The sequence below is a fragment of the Taudactylus pleione genome, unplaced genomic scaffold (genome assembly GCF_031769625.1).
Source record: "Taudactylus pleione unplaced genomic scaffold, aTauple2 ptg000206l, whole genome shotgun sequence".
Classification (NCBI taxonomy): domain Eukaryota; kingdom Metazoa; phylum Chordata; class Amphibia; order Anura; family Myobatrachidae; genus Taudactylus; species Taudactylus pleione.
Window position 1 is genome coordinate 5,842,302 of NW_028284608.1, and position 16,915 is coordinate 5,859,216.

Genomic DNA, 16,915 nt, shown 5'->3' on the forward strand with positions numbered 1-16,915 from the left:
TGTTGCCCGACCCTCAGATCATCGCTGATGGGTCGCGGCCATACACTACGCAGTTATCCACTTCATTCGCCGATAATCTTCTGATCGGACGGATAATTGCATATTGTAAGCCCGGCTTTAGAAGCGGATTGGTTGCTTTCGGCAACCACTCCACTTTCTCTCTCTCCAACGCTTGATACATCTCCCCTGTAAAGTGATATTCAGTTGTCACAAAAAGGTGGACTCCTCCTGTAGAAAAAAAGGCTGGTGCGTATTCTTAGAACAGTCTGTGACAGACTTAGCGGTGAAATAACAATTTACACATTCATGGTTCGGACGCAAGGGTTGAATCTTCAAGACAAAATCTTAATTGTGCAAAATGGAATATAGAATTCACATGACCATTTTATTTAGTAAAATATACAAAGCTTTTATTATATTCATAGATATACTGTAGGTCCCCTATTTAGTATTCGAATAGTATTCAGTCCACCTGTAGGTGGCACTGTTGCTACTGCTACCCAGGAAGAGGTTTGAGGACCACAAGTGATCCTTCTCCTCCTGCTTAACTGAATTATGGTTTAGGTTGCTTCCAGTTCCACTAGCATTTTTCTTTGTTTTTGGGGTTCATGATTCTTATTAGGTCATTGGGTCACTACAATGGAGAATCTAATGCCCAAGCGGACCATAATATGTGTCCTATATTGCCCCACCTGCTCTCACCTTCATGACATTTCAAATTTCTATTCAGGCGTCAGGCCCTCAATTAGAGAGACCCTCAATGAAAGATTCCACATTCAGGTAATGGAAGCAAAGGTGTGTTAGTGTGTGTGTGTGTGTGTGTGTATGGTACATATTCAAAATCTCTACTATCTACGGGGGAATTTGCTGTTAACTTGCGATCAAACCTGTCCACGTGTTGTAAAATGTTATCAATGATGCATCAGAACAAAGCACTACATGTAACAAAAATATAGAAGAATTTCTACATAATATTGATTATATTAAATTTTATCACAATATATGAAAAAGAACTAAATCTTTACAATAGCTGTGCTTGAGATGCAAACATCAATTTCAGCAACGCATCTATTATACACCTACTGTACACAGGATGCTGGCAGGATCACATGCAAGAGCCCTAACATGCGTATAAACATACATGATAAAAACACGGACACTGACAGACCAGCGGTACTCAACATTTCATAGTTATAGAGCATTTTTAGAGAACAATTAATTTTGGAAATCCACTTAAATTGGAATAATTAATACGATTATCTCTGCATGGGGTTTAATGTTCTTACTCATAACGCAAGCACTGTGTATGTTGTATACAACCTGCATCCTTACTCATGGAATTTATAGATGAATAGTTGTGTGTGTGTATATTACATATATCATATGTTATTTTATCGTTTTCCTTTGATACTTCTTATACTATAATTATATGATCTGCTATTTATCACATTAATGATATATTGTAATAAATAAGTTACCATTTTTCCAAACTTCATTTCAACATTTATTTAAAATTCAAATGAACTTGATAATTGGAAAAAATAAACGTGGACCTGTGGGTTTAAAATTCTTCCCCACACCTAGCGTCTGCCCCCCGAGACGAGTCCCCACTTCGACATCTGAGAGTGATCAGGTCTGAGGACAGGTGAATGAGCTCAGCCAATGACCACCCATTGCAAACTCTCCAGTTGAGTATCACTATATCTGCTTGACACACATTACCACCGGGGAAAGACGGGTGCGACAGACATGCTGTATAAAAACATACGCACAGAAGGATGCTTCATGCAGTGACTCCGAGTGTCTCTGAATCCCAAAAATATCCCAGTTGTGACCGCTGACTATTACTCTACGAAGAATCTTCAAACGCAACCATACTCATACCAAATGCTTTGATTATCTTCAGACACAAGGGAGGACAACTCTGCATCATTACTCTGCGGACATTGGGTTGAACAATCACATTTACTCACTTCGCTATTTACATTCCGGCTGCCGGATTCGCTCCAATCTATACTTTCCGTTGATAGCACTGGGTAAACAAATGGTCTGTCTCCTGGTGGCCCACTGATGCTACTCACCAAATCAGGGTTCAGTGAAAGATACGGACAGGACATGCATGGTGACTTGTAGGACATGATACCGGTCCCATCTGACATGCTAACTAGGTCACAACCAGAACAACACTGAGGAATATTGCTAACTACAGGTGGAGGGGTTCTGTTGGCGAGAATAGGAGGAGACTGTCTGACCGCACTGTACTCACTCGATAACGATGGGGCATCTTCGCTTGTAGGTGACGGATCAACTGATACAGGTGACCTATTGTCTTTGGATAAAAAATCATGTATACTTGTCCTTCGACTGGACCCCTCGGCGGTAGAGATCACACTGCTAGCACGGGGCAAGGTGGCGTATTGGCTGGAATCCTTCGCCTGCCGCTGGGGGCACACAGTCTCCTGCCCTACAGTAAGGCTTCCTCCCGAAGACTGAGTGCTCATCACTACAGGGAATGGGAATCTAGTATTTTCGTCTGCTTTCTGAGATTGCGGCCGCACACAGTGCTCCGGTTTTGCAGTCTTCCTGTCACCTACGGATAGGGCAGGGGACAGCTGCATTGGGGATTGTAATCCTGCTAATTCAGCAGAGCCAGACAGACTTTTCATGACTTCATCTAGTAGGTTTTCCTGGCTCCCAGACCGAATCTGAATTAAGACAAAACAGAGGGGAAGGAACAGATGATTATTTTTAATAAGCTAGAATTGGACAAGGTAAAGCATATGGGCTCTTGAAATGTTGCAGGAAGTAAACATATAAATGTACTCTAGAGGCATTGACAAAGGGTGATTTAAAATGTCCTGGTTTACTGACCAGGATAGGGCGCTGCTCTGAATTGATGATACAGACATGGAGGGAGAGTTACCGTACTAAGCCTTGAAAAGTGATAAAGTGTAGAGTGATAAAGTACCAACCAATCAGCTCCTAACTGTAAATTTTCAAACACAGCCTGTAAAGTGACAGGAGCTGATTGGTTGGTACTTTATCACACTGGCTTAGTACATCTCCCCCCATGGAGTGTAGGGAAAACTGTCCCATTCACATCAGAGTGTCACAACGCTGCCTGTGGCGATTTTACAGTGCCGTCACCATGGTGTGCCAGGGAAGCAGAGTCCTACACTAAAAATGAGGGGAGGGAGCATATTATCACTTCAAAACATTGTTTGAAATAGTCCATTTGACCCTGCCCTAATTTTAGTACAAAAACAGCAAATGAAAGTTTCAATTCCCAAATTACTGTAGCTTCTAGCTATCATTTTTCTAGTACATTATATAACATGATAGGTATAATCCGATTGGTTGCTATGGACAACGTCTGCAATTGTACTCTTTAGAACTATTGATACATCTCCTATATGAAAAAAATCTGCTGTAGAAATAATACTACTTTTGTGGCTTGAAAACTTTAACCCTACACCAGACCAACGATCATGTTGGGCCATAAATAAACCACTGGATGGGAAAATACTGTGACACCTTCCATGAAATGGACTTTGCTTTGGTTAAATGGTGGTTTGTTTTGTGACTTTCCTACTTAAAATGCCAATTTTAATCCCCCACAAGAAACTTTTTTTTTAATTTTACGAGTCCACAAACATGGTAGAGGCATCACTTAACCTGTGATCCTGCGTTCAGAGACAAAGATTCCTGACCATCTTTAGCTAAACTGTAACTGCAGATTGTGTAAGTTATACCCCTTTTACACCGGAGCTAAAACCCGGGTTTTTGAAGGGTTAACCCGGGCAGCTCCCTGGTGTAAAAGGGGAGAGGGTTGGATCGCTGGGTCGAGTGACCCGGCAATCCAACCCAGGTAACTAGCAGGGTTTAACACGGGCGTAGCCTGTGAAACCCTGCTGTGAGAACAGCGCACTCCGGGTCACGATGACCTGGAGTGCGCTGCTAGCCGGCCGATTGGTCCGGCTTCAGTGGCACTTGGAGATGACGTCATCTCCAAGCGACCACTTTCACTCCGCAAAAGCCGGGTCTATGCAGACCCGACTGCTGTGTGAGCGGCGCTGACTCGGGAATATCCCGAGTCGGCGCCGGCAAAATTCCGGGTCTGATCCAGATAGGAACTTTGTTCCAACTCCGGGTCAGACCCAGAATTTAGGTGGAAAAGGGGTATTATAGATCAGAGGTTCATGGACGTAGGAAGATACATTTTATTCTACTACGTTCACACTAATACAGTGGTTCCCAAACAGGGTTTCGCAAAGCATTTGTATCATCGCCACAGGTTGGAGGTCCAGGACCAAATATAATTATTTATGGCCAATGTGATTGGCAGTCACCAGCACTGGTTTTGCCTATCAAGCACAATTTACTTAATATTTTTGGCTTAGGGACGCCTTAAAAATATGCTAATACTCTAGGGCACCGTGATTCAAGAAAGTTTGGGAACCACTGCACTAATAGAGTCATTTGAAAGACTTGGACAGAGGGCCCGATTCAGAACCCGCTCGCTAGGCTGAGTTCGCTCGTAGCGGCCGGTGGATCGCCATGTGCGCATGCGTACGCATCGCAGTGCGTGTACTAGTCCAGGCGATAAGGAAGCGTTCGCTCGTTGCTCATAGTTAGCTCGCCAGGCTGAGTGACAGGACGAGCTGTTTGTGGGTGGTAACAGGGGTTGGTCGACGGAAACGGGGGAGTGGTGCATAATTATCACAGAGCGTCATAGTACACATCACTTGGCTGTATTTCACACTTAAGCACTCGCAGTGCTTGCGGCAGGGTATGGTCAGCCACAAGCGCTGCGGTACTCGATGGTTGCTTACACTTCCTGAAGATGATGAGTATTAGTGGGCGTCTTAAGACATGCTTGTGATCGTCTGCATACACACCGCGATCGCACGACAAGACATAGTGAGCATGCTAATCCCTTGCTGTGCTATCGCCTGCCTTTGCAGAATTTGCATACGCTGGGTGCGTGTGAATGCATCTAGTGAGCGGGTATGAATCGAGCCCAGAGTGTGTAACCTGCCCTGTGTGTACAGCTAGAGATAAATTCACCAACTCACCTGGCTCACAGTCAGCTTGTTGCTTTCTTCTAAAAACTGTTTGAGAGACACCATCTCGCTCCCTGGTGACCCCAGTCTCCTCCTTGCCTGGGTCAGGCTTTCTGCCCCATCGCATGATTTCAGTCTCAGCATGGGGCTTGATACAGCGTTCTTTTTCAATCGATTACCAAAATACTGGACTGGACTACTACTGCCGGACCACACTTCATTATCATGGTGCAGGATGAAATCTCCACTGCTGTGACTCTGAGATCTACTCTGACTGGTCACCTGACCTGCGGCAGAGCAATGAGCAGGTATTACACCACAGAGCTTTCAGAGATTGGTGACATGATTAAACAACATCAAAGAGTTCTGCATTTTCTACAACAACGACACTATGAACAGCACATATGACATCACTGGTAAGTGCAATGTTGGAGCCACCCATCTGTGAAAATCATTTCCGTTACCAAGGAAACTACAAATCACTGAGACATATGAAGATTGAGGCTTCGTTTACACTATTATACATTTCCATCCCCATCATGTGTTTGTTGGGACAAACAGTATAAATACTTCAGCTTGGTTGATATATTTGTCTAGCTGCTCAATAACATTTCTCAAACATCTAAATTTGTTATGTTTTAATTTTTGTACATTAGTCTGCAGTGCTGGTTATGGGATCCGGTCAATATACCGACAGTCGGGATGCGGGCGCTTAGAATACCCACGCCGGAATCCCGACAAAGGCATCAGATGGTAAGTACTAGGGTTAGGCACTAGGGGGCAGGTTAGGTTTAGGCACCAAGAAGGGATGGCTAGGGGTAGGGAGAGGGGGAGGGTTAGGATACTGACTTGTAGGTGTCGGTATCCTAGTCCTATCAGGATGCCAGTGTTGGGATTCTGACCACCAGGATCCCGAGTGCTCGCATCCTGTACCGAACCCCTGGTTATATGTGCCCACTATGTTCCTGCATCTTTGCTATGCAGAGAAAAACAGAAGGACGGATACATCTGCACACATCACTTATGATTGTAAAGAAACCCCATAATTAATATATTTACTTTGTATTTAAATTGGGGGTGCTGCCATTTGACATATTAATCATTACTATGTTACTAAGACGAGAAAACAGTAATTTGTCTTAATATATGGTGCACATGAAATTGTTGCATTGATATTAAAAGATAGATCTTTATTGGATATACATTAAAAAGTTGGTACGGTGGTACCAAATTCAGCAAAATAAAGGTTAAAATTGAAATACATAAGTTGGTTGTTTCCAGGTGGTTAAGGATAATATGAGGGTTCTTGTTATTGCCGCTAATTTAACTAAGGCTACAATGTTGGCGGTACTTGTGCATATTTGGCAACAATGTTGCTAATGACACGTTGTATCAGGAGTGAGCTCTCTCATACTGCAGTGTCCTGTCTCACAAGTCTCTCCATATTATTACACATATGACACATTGCATTGAGTTACAACATATTAATTATTACTTTTTTAATGTATATCCAATAAAGATCTATCCTTTTAATATCAATGCAACACTTTCATGTGCGCCATATATTAAGACAAAGTACTTTTTTCTCTTCTTAGTAGCTTTGCTATGCATCAATGACCCTAGCAACCAGTGATGATAGAATCTATGCTAATTGTTAGTTGCCAGGGTTGAGCGGCATAGCGAATGACACGGTCACCCTGGGGCTAAGCAGACAAATCAGATAGAACACAATAATTATTATTTATTTTTATTTTTTTTAAATGATGTGCCAAAAATAAAAATTATTTGAGGACATTTACTGCCATACTAACTACAAAGTCCCATATAATAATGATAAGAGCATCTGGTGGATTTGGGATCCTTCATGTGGGACCATACATAGAGTATGTGCTGCATGACACAGCCTCAATGTTATCATCCAATCACAGAACAATATAGACTTCAGATACAGATGTGTCCTCATACGCTGTTGTGGAAGTCGCGGAAAATAGCCCCTCTCTCCACGCACCAGGTTCATACTTTGCTAGATTACACTGATCAATGTGATGTGTGACATTTGTACATCTGTGTGCGACTGAGTCTGACTCTGAATGCGAAGTGCCACATTGCAGCGACCGCAGATTTTCTTCACGCCAAGTTCCGTTCTGTGACATCTGCGACTTTGTACGTGTTTAGAACTAATTCCTGTGTGGTTAAAGCCGCAGTCCAGCATCTATAGTGCAAAATGTAAAGAAAACTATGGTATGCTACACCTCTAGGAGCGTTGGGAGTCTTGCACCGTATATGTATGTGTATGTGTATATATATATATATATATATATATATATATATATATATATATATATATATATTTATCTGGACCTAACCATCTTCTTTTTCTCATCTCTAAGGTATGCAATATCCACCATCCTGCAATCTTCATACTCTGAACTTTATTCATTCAACTTATTTAAATGTATGCGATATCTTAACTTATTGCAATAGTCATTACCTATTTTTGTGATGTGGTCAGTGAAGCATAGTTTATGATGGTATACTGGGCTGTTTTTTACATAGTCAAACACAAGGCAATTTAACACCTTAGGTCAGCTGGACATGTCTCAGATGTAGCCTGTGTAAATCAGCCACAGTATATCTTATGAGTCAGATCTATAAGAGAGCTGGGCATCCCATGCACGAAGTATCTTATGCACAAAGTATCCAAAATGAACAGTTAAAAAACAGTTGAACAAACATTGAACAACATCAAAAAGCAGGCAATTTCAAAATGGAAACTATATGTATTTGTATTCTAAGGATTTTCTCTTTTTATTCTAAATCATCATGTACCAAATATTATTCATTCTTATTTCACTCCATGGCATGTTCTCTAAGGCTATTACATCCTTTACTCTCCCTGCAGCTCACCCCTCTGTACACATTGCAGCCTCAATAATCTACTCCCCTCTTGTGAACACACATGAGCTATTTACTTATCTTTCTAAATTGACAATAACATCCACAACCTGTCGCCATAAAAAAATTTCATACAAAACCCAGAACTATATTTATATCTCTCTCCTTCTACTTCTATTAGCTGGTGACATACCACCAAATCTAGGCCCTACACACATGCCCTACTCACAACGGATAAATCCAGCAAACCTCAGACACATCACATGCCTCCCATCACCCTCTAAAACACTAACATGTGCCTTATGGAATGCACACTCTGTCTGCAACAAACTAACATCCATCCATGACCTCTTTATTTCTAATAACCTCAATCTTCTGGCATTAACAGAAACATGGCTCACACAATCAGACACTGTCTCCCCTGCAGCACTCTCACATGATGGCCTACACTTCACACACACCTCCAGGCCTGGTAATAGTAAAGGAGGTGGAGTAGGAATACTACTGTCCCAATCCCTTACATTTACATCATTTAAAGTACATTCTATCAGGACTTTCACTCCTTTCTCTCTGCGCATTGCTGCGATCTATCATCCACCTGGACCACCCAATCAATTTCTGGAAAATTTTTCTGCCTGGCTCCCTCACTTCCAATCTTCTGACATCTCCACCATTATCATGGGTGATTTCAATAGCCCCATTGACAATCCACAATACCCTCATGCCTCCAAACTTCTCTTCTTAAAATCCTCTCTTGGCCTCTCCCAACGGCTCTGAATCAGGCCCTCAGTCCAGACGCTATTTGCGGACGGTCGTTCCAAAAAAGGGGCTGGCTATTTAAATTGAGCGCTCGCTCTTTGCGTTTTTTTGACGCCTCTATGTCTGAGCGAGCGAACGAAAAATGCGCTCGCTATTTTGTAAAGACGCCCCTTTGCCGTTCGCAACACACGTAATCTCCGGTATTTATTAGATTAATCGGGTACATCGAAAGGCATCTGAACTGCTCGCGGTGCTTATGGTAGGTTTTTCTTACCGCAATCACTGCGAGCAGTTCAGGCTAAAAGACAACCAAGTGACGTGGTCGATGACGCTCCTTTACTAATTATGCACTCCCATTAAACGCCCTTTTGACCGTTTGGCACGCCTGCGTTCGGATCTCCACTCCCCCGTTTTCAAGCACCTTCCGCTGTTACCACCTACAAACGGTACATTCTGTCACTCAAATTAGCAGCCCCTCGCTGTTTTGCGAGCGCACGATTTCCGAACACAATGACTGGTTTGCGCATGCACATTACGACCCATACGCATGCGCAGTAGTGCGAACATCGCTCAGAGCGAACGCGCGGCCGCTTTCGAGTGGCTCTGAATCAGGCCCTGACTCCTCTACTCATCAGGGTGGCCACTGCTTTGATCTTGTATTTATCAGACTATGCTCAGTCTCGGATTTCACTAATTCTCCTGTCCCTCTCTCAGGTCATAACTTTATCACCTGCACACTCTCCTCCATTACATCAACCTCAATGCCAAGCAAATCAACCAAACCTCCTCAAAGCCGCAGAGATATTAATGCTAATAATTTTTAACAGCTATCCACCTCTCTGCAACAATCACTCTTACCTATTTCTAATTTCACTTCCATTTTTGTGTCGAACTTTTGACCCTGTCGGACTTTTTACATGTCTAACTTTAATGTGTCTGACTTTTGTTTGTGTCTAACTTTTTTCCCTAACTATTGACTGTGTAACATCTGGTGTCTATCTAGACATTGTCTAACTAATTACTGTCTATCTCTTATACCACACCCGTAACACCTCTCCTTGTGTATAAACACCTATTTCCCTACAGCTTGTAAGCTTGTGAGCAGGGCCCACCTACCCTTATGTATGTCTTTTACTTATGTGTATATGGATGTATGTCTTTTACAACCCAGTATAATGTTAATGTTGATTAAAATTGTAAATCGCAACAGAATTTGCTGCGCTATATAAGAAACTGTTAAATAAATGTATATATATATCTATCTATATATCTATATATATATACACATACATACATACACACACACACACACACACACACACACACACACACACACACACACACAGAAGAAAGGTGTATAAGGACACATACGTAAGAGCACAAGCCCCAACTCACACCAGTAAACAAATTACGTATCAAACATTTTACTTGACATGTTATTTTACAGTAGAAAAAAAATATTTTCAGACTATTCTATTTATTCCTTTGTTTGTTGTTTTTTAAATGAAGGATATAGCAGGTTTATTTGTAGAAGTGTATCCTTTTTTGTGGGCTTACTGCATATGCTTTAATTCGCTGCCACAGAAATCTACATCTTGTGATCACAGTCACACCAATACAATACTGCATAAGATTCTATTCGCTGACACAGAAATCTACATCTTGTGATTACACCAATACAATACTGCATAAGATTCTATTCGCTGACACAGAAATCTACATCTTGTGATTACACCAATACAATACTGCATAAGATTCTATTCGCTGACACAGAAATCTACATCTTGTGATTACACCAATACAATACTGCATAAGATTCTATTCGCTGACACAGAAATCTACATCTTGTGATTACACCAATACAATACTGAATAAGATTCTATTCGCTGACACAGAAATCTACATCTTGTGATTACACCAATACAATACTGCATAAGATTCTATTCGCTGACACAGAAATCTACATCTTGTGATAACAGTCACACCAATACAATACTGCATAAGATTCTATTCGCTGACACATGTACATCTTGTGATTACACCAATACAATACTGCATAAGATTCTATTCGCTGACACAGATATGTACATCTTGTGATTACACCAATACAATACTGAATAAGATTCTATTCGCTGACACAGATATGTACATCTTGTGATTACACCAATACAATACTGCATAAGATTCTATTCGCTGACACAGATATCTACATCTTGTGATTACACCAATACAATACTGCATAAGATTCTATTCGCTGACACAGAAATCTACATCTTGTGATTACACCAATACAATACTGCATAAGATTCTATTCGCTGACACAGAAATCTACATCTTGTGATAACAGTCACACCAATACAATACTGCATAAGATTCTATTCGCTGACACAGATATGTACATCTTGTGATTACACCAATACAATACTGCATAAGATTCTATTCGCTAACACAGATATGTACATCTTGTGATTACACCAATACAATACTGCATAAGATTCTATTCGCTAACACAGATATGTACATCTTGTGATTACACCAATACAATACTGCATAAGATTCTATTCGCTAACACAGATATGTACATCTTGTGATTACACCAATACAATACTGCATAAGATTCTATTTGCTAACACAAATATCTACATCTTGTGATTACACCAATACAATACTACATAAGATTCTATTCGCTGACACAGATATCTACATCTTTTGATTACACCAATACAATACTGCATAAGATTCTATTCGCTAACACAGATATCTACATCTTGTGATTACACCAATTCAATACTGCATAAGATTCTATTCGCTGACACAGATATGTACATCTTGTGATTACACTAATACAATACTGAATAAGATTCTATTCGCTGACACAGAAATCTACATCTTGTGATTACACCAATACAATACTGCATAAGATTCTATTCGCTGACACAGATATGTACATCTTGTGATTACACCAATACAATACTGCATAAGATTCTATTCGCTGACACAGATATGTACATCTTGTGATTACACCAATACAATACTGCATAAGATTCTATTCGCTGACACAGATATGTACATCTTGTGATTACACCAATACAATACTGCATAAGATTCTATTCGCTAACACAGATATGTACATCTTGTGATTACACCAATACAATACTGCATAAGATTCTATTCGCTAACACAGATATGTACATCTTGTGATTACACCAATACAATACTGCATAAGATTCTATTTGCTAACACAAATATCTACATCTTGTGATTACACCAATACAATACTACATAAGATTCTATTCGCTGACACAGATATCTACATCTTTTGATTACACCAATACAATACTGCATAAGATTCTATTCGCTAACACAGATATCTACATCTTGTGATTACACCAATACAATACTGCATAAGATTCTATTCGCTGACACAGATATGTACATCTTGTGATTACACCAATACAATACTACATAAGATTCTATTCGCTGACACAGATATGTACATCTTGTGATTACACCAATACAATACTGCATAAGATTCTATTCGCTGACACAGATATGTACATCTTGTGATTACACTAATACAATACTGCATAAGATTCTATTCGCTGACACAGAAATCTACATCTTGTGATTACACCAATACAATACTGCATAAGATTCTATTCGCTGACACAGATATGTACATCTTGTGATTACACCAATACAATACTGCATAAGATTCTATTCGCTGACACAGAAATCTACATCTTGTGATTACACCAATACAATACTGCATAAGATTCTATTCGCTGACACAGATATGTACATCTTGTGATTACACCAATACAATACTGCATAAGATTCTATTCGCTGACACAGATATGTACATCTTGTGATTACACCATTACAATCTGGACTGTTAGTTTTTAAATTTACGTCGTGTTTTTTTTCTTACAACATCATCTAGGAAATGGCACAGACACGATAATAAGGGAAATAACATAACCACAGCATACCTGTCCCTTCATGGAGTGAAGCATTATTATTACTATTACTACAGGATGTCCTGCCACTATCAAGGCTGGCTGGCCTGGGAGCTGGATGAGAGATTGAGACAATGGTAACAGACATTACGCAGGTGACACGGAACTAATCACAGCATGCACAGGCTGAGGGGCAGTCATGCACTAGTTCCCATGCTCAGCCCGCTGCCAGCAAAGCATGGAGCCCTGGAGGGTGTTATTGCAGATTGAGAAAAGAAAAAGGGGAGAGAAAGACACAGCAACATGGACAGTTTCAGTTTGTTAGTAGAGAAAGAAGACAATTTTACAACAAGGTAATATGTAAAAGAAAATTTACACTGTGACAAATCATAGTGGAAAAGACAGAGAGGGGAAAGAGAGAAAGAAAAACAAATTTACACATATATGTATTACAAGACAAGTGTTCATTCTCCCTCAAAAGGGTCGTCCATCGTTTTAATCAGCAGTGTCCTCCATCTATACTTAATAGATGTAAGTCAAAATGTCAACATGGTCAAAATGACGACATTTGACATGTCGACGCCAGTTTTTTAAATAAAAATAAACTCTAAAAATAACAAAAATTCTAGTGTTAACATGTTAAATGTCAACATTATGAACATGCTGACCATGTCGACGTAATGTCCATTCAGAACTTGTTGACATTCTGACTGGAACCTAACAGGAGAGTCCCCAGCCTGATCCCCTCAGTACTTTAATTAGAGAGCCACCTATCAGTGAAGCAGGGCTCCGTCCAACCACAGAGCTCTATTTAAATACTATGGATGGACATGGCACGTGCTCTTGATCCCTGAGACGCAAAGAAAATTAGCACAACAGGCAGCGAGTCGCGCCTTTGATACATGTAAATGAGGGTTTTCCCGGGAGGGACCTCCCTATATTGTAAATATGTGGAGCAAAAACAAGAAGTTCTATGAAAGTGGACATCACCTTCCATTTTACTCATTGTTAAAGGGGACTAGGGCGACTCGAATACTTTTATTTTTTGCATGTGGTCAATGCTGTTTAACTGGGCAGTGCCTTGTAATTATAGACATGAACTAAACAGTAATTTATTTTGTCTATGGCAAACCGTATGTATGTAGATTGACGATGCCTTACACTGGCATACATTTAAAATGTACCATCACCTAAACAAGTTTGAACTGAACCTTGACTACATGTCATGCTTTAAGGATTTCCTTATCCTAGCATGCATAGCAAATCACTGAGAGACCATTACCACTCTAAAGAGCCATCATGTTGTACTTTGAAGACTGCTGTACCTGAGAACATGTGGAATAATACCTAGCCCAATCAGTAGGGATCATGCACTGGGTGTCGGTTTTTGGAAATCCTGAAAAGATATCCTGTGCAGGAGACCCCCATGTACAATTTCTCCACAACAGACATGTTAAGCAAGCCCAACGGGAGAGAAGAAAAAGTGCTACATCAATCTAAAACAATTGTCCCTTCTTTTACCTAGACAAAATTAATATTAAGGGACTGATTCAGAGGCGCACACGCAGTGCCGATGTTCATGTAATTGAGCGATTTGCCACCGCGCATGCGTAAAAATTTCAGAAAAACCCTATGCCACATGCGTTACACAGAGTGTGTGCACAAAGATGCTTTTGCTATTGGGACAGACTGTATCAGAAATGAGACGGCAAAGGGATGGGCATTCCTGGGAGGTGGCTAGAGGTGAACGTAAAATAAAGTCGGGCTCATGGGTGTGTTATGGGACTGTTGCGAAGAGACTGTGTTCCTAAATGAACAGCCGCATCGGCCATAGTAAGATGGAGAAACTGCACCTGTCATAGGGCTGGCGCAGATGTCGGTGGTGCGTCAATGGTGGCGTATCAAAAATCACCTGCGGTGTTATGGCATGCAGAGACGCTGAAAGTGGGCTGGATACTACACCAGGGGAAGGCAGATACCAACATTTGCATTTTATCTCAGCGGTGACTCCGGCAACAGGCGCAAGACAGAAGCAGCAGCCTCCACCTCTACGTCAGGCCCTAAGTTTTAGATAACTAAGGGCTTGATACAATTAGGGGCGATGTGCGTCTGTCTACTGTGGCACTTTTTCCTTACACCCTATAAATGGGTACCATAATAGGCAAATATGTGCGCAGCCGTACATCGCAGTCAAGCATGGCGGGACATTGCCATTAACTGAATTGGAAGGGATAGGTAAATCACAATAAGCTGAAAGAGTGTTAAAGTTAGCTGGTTAATTTAAGAAAAAGAACATGACATTCTGAAAGACTAAAAATAGTTTCAAATCGTATTACATATCATGCATAAGATGATATCAGAGCCCTAAAAGAATAATTACCAGTAACAGCATTAACCGTATAGGAATCATCACTGACGCCATGCCCACTAACGTCTTCGTAGGAAGCTCCATCTATAAAACAATGATCATAAAGAATGGACATTATACACGATGGCAAAAAAAACTTTATTACACAAAGATCCTAAAATATATGATGCCCACTAGAGCGTCTTGTAAGAAGTAAAAGGTAAGTGACCTCTCCCACAGCATCTCTATAACATCTTATTTTACATGCACTGTATACATGCAACCGTTTCCATATTGGAAACTTTTTCCATTGATGCATACGTACATTTTTCCATTCAAATATATAGTATGCAGGGAACATATATATTTTCCTGCGATTATCTCTTAATCCAAGAGAAGTTACGTGAAACTTGGGATGCTGTTTATATGAAATTTGGAGAAGACAAATGAGAGCTTTTCAATAATGGTTTCATTCTAAAGTAAAAGGAGATCGGGAGATCTGTCCTTCCCACAGGATTACTCACCCCAATGATGGCCAGACTTACAATTTGGGAGATACTCAACACAAACACACCCTACCCGTCATAACAAAAAATATATTGAAGAAGTTTCAATGCTGTGAGCAGAGAAATGTGGATGGTGTGGCCACATCAACATGGGACCCTTTGGGGTTGAATCAATTAGGGGCGATGTGTCCATAGAGGTGGGCAGGAAAATTGCCTATGTATGGATTACCATAATGGGCAAATATGAGTGCAGCTGTACATCGACCCTAAGTGAAAATGTCTTGTTAGATGGGGGGGGATGAATGCTTTGGAGTATTCAGTAATGCAATAATAAGTAACCCTCTGCATCCTAGCTATTGTCTAGTGATTACATACTCCTAAGGACAGGTTGCAGATCACTGACTATAGTGCAAATCGCCCGCACCAGTGTTTAAATGACTACGGACAGACATTTCAACAAAAACTCCCTGCTTATACCTTTACTTTTAGGTATCAGCTTGGTTCTGTGGCCCGTAGACAGGTTGACCGTTGAAAAGTTGATGGCGGTTGTGGAGAAGGCCATAGTCCCCAAATCTTTCCTCCTTTTGCCAGTAGGAATGTCACCAGGACCCTCCAGGTTCTCAGCACTACCTGTCCATTGTCCGCCTGCCAGGACCATGGACTGGACCAGGTCATTCATGGCTGGGATGCAAATGAAAGCAAATGAATCAGCGTGATACGGTGTGCCATCGTTCGCTAGCTCTGGTTACACAGCCATCCAAGCAATAAAAAAAAGCGGCGGATTGCAGGTCCAGACAGCCACAACGTCACAAAAGCCATTTCACGGATCACATGCACTCGGCGGGCGATGATGAATGTCAGCAGCTAATGTTACATTCGTACATTCATTATAAAGCCTGTTGAATATTTCTGCCATGCCGCTGCAGCAGTGATGGACAGCATAGCTTGCCAGCAAGTTATGTTGCTTTAAAAATGAACAAATGATGTGAAAAGCGTGAAGGCGGCGGGAGGCAGGATTGGTTAAAATGGATCTGTGGCCTGCCCGCAGAGGAGAAAGCCACTTTGTGGGCCAAAACGGAAATACCATCAATTCACTAGGAACTTGTGGCTTCACCGAGGTATGGGGCATAACGTGCCTCACGCCTCAGTGATGCCGCTAGATCCCAATGAATCAAGAGTTTGCATTATCGTGAAAATTTGGCCAGGCAACAAAATGTCTACCTCCGTTATGTTCAGCCGACGGGTACATTAACACCTTTTTTTGCTGTTATGGGCAGGACCACTGCACTGCGGTGTAAAGCAAAGTGGAGAACTCTCTGGGAGTGCTGTAAGCAATGAAGGAGGTGTCCATGGCCAGTGCAGGATACTGTGTTATACAAAACATTG

The 16,915-nt window shown here is 41.1% G+C and overlaps 1 protein-coding gene across 9 annotated transcripts in view; it reads right to left on the reverse strand.

Moving 5' to 3' along the window:
• The window catches only part of CCDC88A (coiled-coil and HOOK domain protein 88A), a 199,402-nt gene that overhangs the window by 14,480 nt on the left and 168,007 nt on the right, over positions 1–16,915 (reverse strand). For 4 of the 9 annotated variants that reach the window (XM_088478023.1, XM_088478020.1, XM_088478021.1 and 1 more), the window contains 5 exons: positions 16,007–16,210; positions 15,057–15,128; positions 12,710–12,790; positions 5,076–5,350; positions 442–2,705 (listed from right to left, as the gene is read on the reverse strand). In XM_088478023.1, the coding sequence (XP_088334149.1) occupies positions 1,863–2,705; positions 5,076–5,350; positions 12,710–12,790; positions 15,057–15,128; positions 16,007–16,210 (1,475 nt within the window). In that variant the 3' untranslated portion in view covers positions 442–1,862. Of the gene's footprint in view, positions 1–441; positions 2,706–5,075; positions 5,351–12,709; positions 12,791–15,056; positions 15,129–16,006; positions 16,211–16,915 lie in introns of those variants that run through there. The other 5 variants (XM_088478026.1, XM_088478025.1, XM_088478024.1 and 2 more) reach the window with 3 other exon arrangements.